Source organism: Gastrolobium bilobum, unplaced genomic scaffold (genome assembly GCF_033153095.1).
Source record: "Gastrolobium bilobum isolate Gb01-03AN ecotype WA unplaced genomic scaffold, APGP_CSIRO_Gbil_v1 utg37943, whole genome shotgun sequence".
NCBI lineage: Eukaryota > Viridiplantae > Streptophyta > Magnoliopsida > Fabales > Fabaceae > Gastrolobium > Gastrolobium bilobum.
In genome coordinates, this window is record NW_026899521.1 from 6,414 (window position 1) to 15,954 (window position 9,541).

Below are 9,541 nucleotides of genomic sequence, written 5' to 3' on the forward strand. Positions count from 1 at the left end.
AAAACCAAATAATGACACATAATAACCCTTAATTACAACAGATAGAAGTTGTTATTGCATTTTTTTACAATATCTTACAATAAATGAGTGAATTAAGCTAATCATTTAAAATTCACACTTAATATACCCAAAAAAAAAAAAATTTAATTCACACTTACATTTGAAAAATTGTTCAAACTTACTTCATTTATTTAAAGTTTGAAGTCGCTTATTTAACTCTTTATGATTTGATTTTTTTCTTTTATTAAATATCTTCTTTAAATATTTTCAAGCCTATTAATTTAGTATTCAATAGATATTTTCATGCTAAAAGATGAAATAAAAATAAGAAGGGAAAGAGAATAAAAGATTCATTACAATTCTTCAGATAGAATATATTTATTAAGTAATAAAAAATACAAACTATTATTATCTATAAAACATGAAGACACACACAACTTTTTTTTTTATAAACTATCTCTGGTTCAATTATATAATCAAGTTTAAAGTTCAAACAATTCATGAATAACTCAAATTCATTTACATTCTTCTTTAGTAGCAAAATAATTCCACTAAAATATAATAAATACCAGAAAATAAATAAATAAACACAACATTCATCAAAAACTAATCCTTGATCTTTATAGTTACTTTTGGTATCTAGACTCTCCATATAAATGCATTTTTCACTGCAGAAACTAGTGCAAATATGATGCGTTTGTAAAGAATATCACATTTGATTTCTTATCTCAATAAATCCAAAGATCTTATTAATTATTCCATAAAGCCAAAGCATGTAACTAACCTCATATAACTAAAGATAAAAAATTGGATATACATAAAAGAGGCATATATAAGAAATTAAAGCTAAACTTTTGGCATCTATTGAAAGGGAAAAACTATTCTCATACTACATGAGATAAGTTTTTCCTCTTACACATTCTTCGATAACTGTGCTATCTTTTTTTTTTTTCATGTGGTAGAGCCTACAAGTTTGTCTCTATGATATGAGATAACTTATCTTCTTTAACATGAGATTAATAAAATCCTATTAAAAAGACTACAAATTTAAAAGATTTGAATAAATTTATTAGCAAAATCTACAAAAGGAAAAAAAAAAAAAAAAGCGTGGAGGAATTCTTTTTCATTATAATAATAATGGACTAGGGAAGGAACTTCTTTTCTTTTTTTTTCTTTTTTGGATAACAGGAACTTCTTTTCTATTTGGCTTACCAAAGCTAAATTTATATCAAGATAAAACAAAGTTCTTTTCCCTTTTTGTTGGTCTAGCATCATGCAAATGTTGTAACACTGAAAGATTATCTAGACTCTGTAAGACATCCTTCATTGTTGGACGGTTTGATGGAAAAAATTCTATGCACTGCATCGCCAGTAGAGTTATTGTAACACCATCTTCAGCACAATAATGCCAATCTTCCTGTAGATTTTTGTGGACAAAAGAACAATTTGGTTTGTACTCCTTTTTAGCCCAAATATGTATTAGATTATCCAAGTTTAGGGTGTCATTTTCTGTCTTCACAATGTCTGATATTCTTTTGGTTACTAATTCAAGCAAAACAATACCAAACGAAAACACTTCGGAGCTTTTATCCCATTCACCACCTGCCATTGTAGGGAAAAAAAAAAATTGTTGTGCATTTTGAATATCTGTTTAATGCCATGAATCAACTATCCCAAAAACTTAAATTATTAAATGAAGACATATGAATGATTTTATATATCTTAGGCTTCAATTTAAAAGAAAACAAGCCTATAATAATGATAAAACTGTTCTTTTGTGACTGACGGTTAGAATTGGTGACAGGAAAAGAAATTTTGGTTTAAACAATGTAGTTACGCGTATATTCTGTATACAAACAGTAACATATTTTAGAGTGTTATAGAAGCATAACAAATTAAAAAGAAATATTTGTAATGCATTAATTAAAAGAATTACCCCTTAGAGAAAAATAAGGATCAATATGACTAGTTGACATTGTTAATTGCTCCTTCGGCATTTTCAATTCGCTAAGCAACAACAAATCAAATAGTTTTGGCCTGCAATCCTGAGGGAAAAATTGAGTGTTCATGTTGCATGTCAAAATAGAGAAACTACGAATTAAGCAAGAAACATCAATGTATAAAAATCATTCAGAAGTTGAGAAGAGAATTATTGCTATTATAGTGTGCTAACCTCGTCAAGAAGTATATGAGATGCACTGATATTTAACACCATGTTTTGCTTCTCCTGATCATGAATGAATTTTAAGATCTTCGCAAGTTCATGAATTACTTTTATTCTTTGAAGCCAATTCAGACTATCTGCCTCAGCAAAGAAATCATAACATGAAATCAAAGCAAATAATTTATGGGTTTTATTAGTGTTATGTAACATAATGTAAGTGTTGTTTCCAACTCTCACATCAGAAGGGAGAGAGAAAGTGGAATGATGAAAGAGAAAGAAAAACATGTGGACCCCACCTCTTTAATGTGTGTGTAGGAAAGTGAAGTTATATTATGTTAAATGATAAACATAAAACCCTTAGTTTATCATTGTTTCCAAGTACACCTTAACAATTCAAGGAACCAAATTGATTCCACAATTTGGTTGCTGACAAATTCTCATGTACTAAAAGCAAAACTCATGTAGATGAATACCTAAAGTTTTATCAACTTACAATTCAATAACAACACAAGGCCTACAACCCATTAGAGATTCTCTCATTTTCTCTCCAATGAAAACTAGTTTTGAAATTTTCCCTCAACCGTTGACATTTGATGGGGAATTGGGGATTAACATAAAAGCTTGTAAGGAATCAAAAATGCAGAACACAGACAAAGTAATACCTTTCATTATTACACTTCCCAATGTGTCAAGTGGATTGAGATCATAAACAACCCCCTTTATATCTCTCTCCCAACTATAACCAATTAAGGTCACCAATTTAGGATAACCTTTCAATTTTGGGTTTGTCCAAAATTTTATTTCCTCCTACAAAACAGAAACAAACAAGATAAGAAAGAAGTCGCAAGAATGCAAAAGGGAGGGAGAGAGAGAGAGAGAGAGAAAGAAAGAACTTGCTCTGATAATCAAATACTCATCATTATATTTGGAACTTAAGCATTCCAACTTTTCACTATCCCATATCTTCACTATTACATATTGACCTCCAAGGTTGCCTCTAAAAAATCTTCCAAATTGTGTCAATCCAATGAGGTTGCTCTCATTGAAATCGTTGGTACATGCTTTCAAATTCTGAGATGAAAATTCAGCAAGGTTTGTTGAATCCATCATGCCAAAGTTTTAACAAAACTGATACATGGGACCAGACCACTTTTTTATCTCTGGAACATAATTGTCAACCCCTTTTATGAACGTGTCAAAGTTGTCAATGACAACATTTCTACACTTAAAAATTCCCTCCTTTTTACTTTGACTTTGTGATGTGAACAGATATCTAAACTTTAATGTTGTTCATGACAACAGGAAAATTTTATTTTCTAACAGTGATGCTTCCGTAAGCCAATTAGTGTAATGCTGTACCAAATGGACGAACCGAAGAAAGGGTACAATAGTGGCCATCTATCTCATCATTATATTCAAAGATCTTAGAAATTGTGCTCTGACTATAAGACTCATTCCACCATTCATCCACTTGCTTTTGTCATGCCACTTTAGAAAGAGATTGTTTGCAATCTACTTCTCATTTATATTCGGAAGATGTCAAGGATGTGGTTGGTAAATTATGTTCTTGCAGTGCCAAATATATCTCAAGAGTCATAGTTCAGAATCAGGAGTCCATTACGTGTCCCTATACTAATTTGCCATATATAAGGCTTTTATTATGGATGCTTTCAATATTTTGGGTAACAGCACAACTTTATTTTATTTTTAATTTCATAACTCTAATTATCTTTTTGTGTAAGTGGAATAAAACTTCAGTGCAACCGATGGACTGAATTTCAGTGCATCTGTAGTTTATTTATCTTAGGATACGTAGGCGGATTCTGCGATTTTAAAAATTTGTGCAGGATTCGTCTATGTATCCTAGGATAAATGAACTATAGCACGGAAGATTTTTTCATGTGAGATTCTCTGTCTTTTCAATGTGAGGTTCTCTGTCCCACGACTTAAATAAGAAGAGAGATCGTACAAGTCTCCGACCTAGCGATATAACAATTATTCAACTTTATTATCAAAAATTCTTTTCAGGATTTGAATCCATATTTTTTTTAGGGGACAGCCATGTTAGAGCTTATATTGTCACTTGACCCAACTCTTGAGATTTAAGAGCACAATTTTAAAACATGTTATACTTATAACAAACATAATTGTAGGTTAAATATGCTTAGTTTGGTAAATGCACATAGGGAAAGCATCCTCCAATATAGGAACCATTGCAGGGGTGATAATAATATATGTAAGAAGATATACAAACATGTCTAGATATTTTAACCCAACAATTTTTATCGTTTCATACCATTTTTTACATCTCTTTAGATGTGTTTCGAATTATTCAAAATTCAAGTTTATATGAATCCCATCTAATTTGAATTTTTTAACGTGACGCAAAGATTAAAAGGATTTCAAAATCAAATTAATTCCTATTTCATAACTTTTTAAGTAAATAATTTTATTTAAAAATCAAATAAATTTAAATTTTATCATTTTCAAAAGAAAGGTTTTTATATCAAAGTCTTATCAATTCTCATTTTATAATATATATGAATCCCCAGCTAAAAATTTTAAAAATTACAATTTAAATAATAAATTATAAAAACAATGTCATTTTTAAATATCTTACGCAACTAATACAACTAATTACGTGTGTAAATTGATGCACTACTAGTTACGCATCAATTTCAATGCAATTGCCACGTGACAAGCTCTTGTGAGTTGCGAACATTTTGATGCGTAATTAATTGTGCATCAGTTTATATGCAACTCATATGACAACTGTGCACACAACTAGATACATATCAATTTGACCATAATTGATTATATTAATTGCATAAAATATTTTAAAAAACATCATTTTTGTAATTTGTTATTTAAATTGCAACTTTTAAAAATAAAATTCCATGAATTCCCTTATCTTGTTGAATAACAACATAACTATTGGAAGTAATAATCAAGGGAAAAGTGTGTGTGTGTTTTTCTTTTTGTAATAAGCGTGTGTCATTTAAAATGATACAAGTTATGTCATTTCATAGACACAAAGAGGTGTGAATCCTACTAGAAAAAAAATAAAAATATGGGTCATATTTTTTTATATCTATAAAATGACACAACTTATGTCATTTAAAATGACACATATTTTTTCCAATATTCAATCATGCACCGTCCTTACATAATAAAATTTCTATCTATCTTTTTCCTAGTTGCGTGATTGTCATCTCACAAGAAAAACAAAACTTTTTTTTATAACTTTTCAAACCAAAATTTCATTTATAAATCAAATTAATATATGAGCTTATACTTTTGTGTCTAAGCTAATTTAACAGACCACTAAGCTACAGACATGCAAATACCTTCTTTTTTTTATTTCCTTTAAAATACATAGAAAACCCAATATGTTGACCATATATGACCCTCAAAATACAATGTAAAATACCTAAACAATTTAATTACTAAATATTAAGCCTTGAAAAAGGCTCTAAGTTACCCATCTCAAGTAACTGATGTATTTGACTAACTACAGTGTTCATCCAAAATGTAATACATCCCATTATAACTAATCTATTTTCTGATCAAACTGTTGTAGCTATAGTCATCTAGAGACACAAGTTCAGTGTTTTTTTTTTCTTTGTTATATACTAAACAATAGGCACAGCAGCATTGAGTTGTATTGATTGAATGAGATCAGAGTCTGGCAAGTTGAGAGGAGGCAGAGAAAAGGGACTCTGTGTGGAGCTACCGTTTCTGATCTCTTGCATTGTAAGTAAAGCTGCAACAGTGTTTCTGAAAATCCCTTCTCCAGCTACTATAGTGGCTTCTCTTGCTCTTTCAGATTCTTCCTCTGCTGGGAACTCTGCATCAATTATGCTTTCACATTCCCTCACAAGTTTTGATATTAGATCGGTTGTGAAAAAGGGTTGTTCCAATACTTTCTGAATGAATGGCAAACGCAACAGCCCTCCTGTCCTCTTGTCATATTTCTTCAGAATTTTAGCTAACCCTAAAAAAAAAAAAAAACCTCAATTTTATTACTTACTGAATTCTTCATCAAATAGCAATTATTATTGTTATGAATCAATTCTCGTACAAACTTAAGTCGTTAGGCGAAGATACATGTTTTTTTTTTTTTGATATTATTCATTTGTTCATCGATTAGTTCGATTCGAGTCAAATAAAATCATATAGGCAGCAAAACTCTTCCTATCAAGTTTTAACATAGCTGCATTTCTCAGAGATTCAAACTCGAAATCACTAGTTAAGTTAGAACAATCCGTTACCAATTGATTCACATGTTTGGTGGTACAAATGACCAAGTAATTTACAAAGATCAAATTCTAAATTTCTTGGTTGGTCATGTCTAAACTCTATCAAAAAATTAAGTTAATATATAAAAATACGATATTATATTATATTTCTAAAAATTATTAAATACATTTTGTTGGAAGAGAGATGCATTTGAAACTATATGAAAGTGTATTCCTTTGCCTTCTAATCAATAAGAAAACCCCATAATTTCAAAATTGTGTTGTTTGTTGAACCAATAAAAACTATAAAATGCAATTCTTATTTGTTATGGCTAAAGCTTCAAAAATATGAGAGTTCAAAAGGTGAGGCAACCTCAAAAACTAAACCAGATTTTGTACTTTCATCGTCATTTGAAAACTTAAAAATTGAGATCGGTGGCAAACACTTTCACACTTCATACCACAAAAAAGATTAGTCCCGTTTAAATGGATGTGAACACATCTAGAAACCCAAAAAAAAAAAAATGGAAAAAGAAGATTACCTGTATAATTAATGTTGCTGTAGTTTATTAGGAGAACCATTTCACCGTGAAAATCAACAATAGCTCTTCGGATTTTTGCCATCTCCTCCTTATAATCCGCTTCTGAAGGCCTACTACCATTTGGTCCCCATAAATCAACTACTCTCTTGATCCACTGTTGTATCTCCTGCTTTCAACATCTATTTATTAAATATCATACCTAACATTATTTTTTCAATTTTACTTGTTATCATAAATTTCATGGCAGCATATTTTCCACGGGAACAAGAAATTCACAAACCAACAAACAACAAGAAACAATCAAGACCAGAAAGGGTAACATTATTTTGCCTAATATAATTAATTAATTGCGTAATTATGTCCGGTGGATGTAATGTACTGGCTGTCCTTGAAATCTCTATGCATAAAACGTGCAAAAATTGAAATAGAAAATTATCGCATAAAGATGTTCACACCTAGCGCGGTGCAACAGATAGATAGTAGGTGCAAAAGGCGCTTGTAATGGACCCACAAAATAACGAGATCTGGTTTGAATTCATTGAACATTTCAAGAGTATCCAAAAAAAAAAAAGGGGCCCACTTAGTATCCATTTTCATAGATCTCAAATTGATGGCAATGTTCGAGAAAGCTAAGGCTCAATCAAACACGGTTGACGGTGTTCCACGTGATAACCTAGAATGCTTCCACTTTCATAAATGAATACTCTTATGTAATGGTTGTAATTTAAAACAAAATTTTTAAAATGGTGAAATTGAAATAATTATTTAAATTATTAAATATTGATCTAATGAGAAAGAATTATTATTTTTCACACGTGACATAACCATATTAATAAGGAATGAAAAGATACATTCTTCTCTTTTTTTTCCGGTGTGTCCCATGAAAATATTTGAAGTGAATACGTTAATAATTTCACTTTTTATTTAAACAAGTTTGTCCAACTATAAATTATATAACGATTTCAATTTTCTAAACCAATAAATAAAATAAAAAAACAATTATGCCAATTACAAGCAACCAATCAAAAGGTTCAAAATGACATTAAAATAATTCAACAATAATTTTTTTTTAATTAGTTGTGCCTAATAGGCATTGTGTCTTAAGACTAACAATCAAACAAGTTTGTCGGAAACATGAAATTTCAACAATAAAAATTTCAAAATCTAACGAAGGTGAAGATCATTGGTTTTCGTAATTCATAATATCTAGTTGCTTCATGGAGTTTCTTCCTCGTCATCACTTTGGGCCACTTACTAAGCCAACCCGGTTTATTTTATTCATTAATTTTCTCACCAAGTCCAACACATGCTCGACACATACACGTGACGTGAGTAAATAAAATCGAGACCGTTCATAAAAACAATGTACGAATAACAGTGCGAGTTAAAGAGAATTTAAAATATTTTTTTTTTTAATTCCCATTTCTTTTGTGAGGAATGATATTTTTATTCACCTTCGTGAGGAATGAAACATTCGAACGAATATTCCAAAGGCATAAACGACGTAATTAAGACGAAGAATGAATTGCCCACCAAATTAAACGTTTGATCCCCATTACTTTTTTTAAAAAAAACACTGCAGTATCTCCAAATAATGTTTAAATGCTACACACACATTATTTTCACATCTAAGTTCAAATTACCTTAATTTTTTAATATTAAATTTATATTTTTTTTATACACAAAATTGAACATATATCCTACCCAAACCTAGACCAATCCTAGCCACTTAATTTATATTTATATAAAGAAGAAAATATTCCTTAACTCATAGTGTTGGACAAGACACAACAGTAGTAGACCAGACCAACCCTAGTGGCTTAATTTATATTTATATAAAGAAAAAAAATAAAAATTTCTTAACTGTTGAACAAGACACAGTAATAGTGAACTATTACTTTGTCTCATTCGACAAAATTTAGGATTTAATGTTTAGGAATATAAATCACTTTATTTTCATACATATTTTCTAGTTTTATAATATTTTATCAAATGTAAACTATTAAAATTTCAATTTTTGAAACGAAAAAGAGTCGCTTAGAATAAGAAAATAGAGCATAAATTACCTTATGGCGGATAATAAAATCCTCTTCTTTTTCCATGAAGAAGCCATTGAACTTGTCAATCTCATTGTTCAACAAGTACAGAAACTCATCCTCCGCCTTAGCGTACTCCGACAACGTCGGCGCCTCCGAAATCGACCCTATAAGCTGCTTCAATTCCTTGTACGACAAGTACTTGTCCCTCCATTCGGGGAGCGACTCCTGAATCTGTTGCTTGAGTCTCTTTCCAAACTTCATAACGTTAAAAACAACGAAAATTTAAGGAAAGGAAAAGAAAAAAAAAAAGAATGTATAAATATAATATATGTGTGAATATGTTTGAGAAGGAAGATCAAATGAGAAAATGGGTTGGTGTGATATGATGATGATGATGATGATGAAGAAGATGGAAAAGAAGGGTGTTAAGGGTGGTTTTATTAGCAAAGGTTTGCTAGAATATTAGAAGGCATATGCTTAGCGTGATGAAGTGGCGGTTAGAAAAGGGCATAAAAGGGTCGTTGGAGGAGCATGAGAATTCTTGGAAGCATATTCGGT

General features: G+C 30.3%; 2 protein-coding genes across 2 annotated transcripts; both read right to left on the reverse strand.

Annotated features, from left to right (window-relative positions):
- Nucleotides 1-1,228: 1,228 nt before the first annotated feature.
- LOC133290920 (serine/threonine-protein kinase BIK1-like) lies at nucleotides 1,229-3,271 on the reverse strand. The gene is made up of 5 exons (XM_061489070.1): nucleotides 3,062-3,271; nucleotides 2,827-2,971; nucleotides 2,174-2,301; nucleotides 1,937-2,045; nucleotides 1,229-1,602 (listed from the first exon to the last, which is right to left on the reverse strand). Exons 1-5 carry the CDS (start codon nucleotides 3,269-3,271, stop codon nucleotides 1,229-1,231), a joined length of 966 nt encoding a protein of 321 aa, XP_061345054.1.
- Nucleotides 3,272-5,659: 2,388 nt separating this feature from the next.
- On the reverse strand, nucleotides 5,660-9,277 carry LOC133290927 (SPX domain-containing protein 3). The gene is made up of 3 exons (XM_061489085.1): nucleotides 9,011-9,277; nucleotides 6,945-7,110; nucleotides 5,660-6,158 (listed from the first exon to the last, which is right to left on the reverse strand). Exons 1-3 carry the CDS (start codon nucleotides 9,242-9,244, stop codon nucleotides 5,797-5,799), a joined length of 762 nt encoding a protein of 253 aa, XP_061345069.1. The 5' UTR covers nucleotides 9,245-9,277; the 3' UTR covers nucleotides 5,660-5,796.
- Nucleotides 9,278-9,541: the final 264 nt, after the last annotated feature.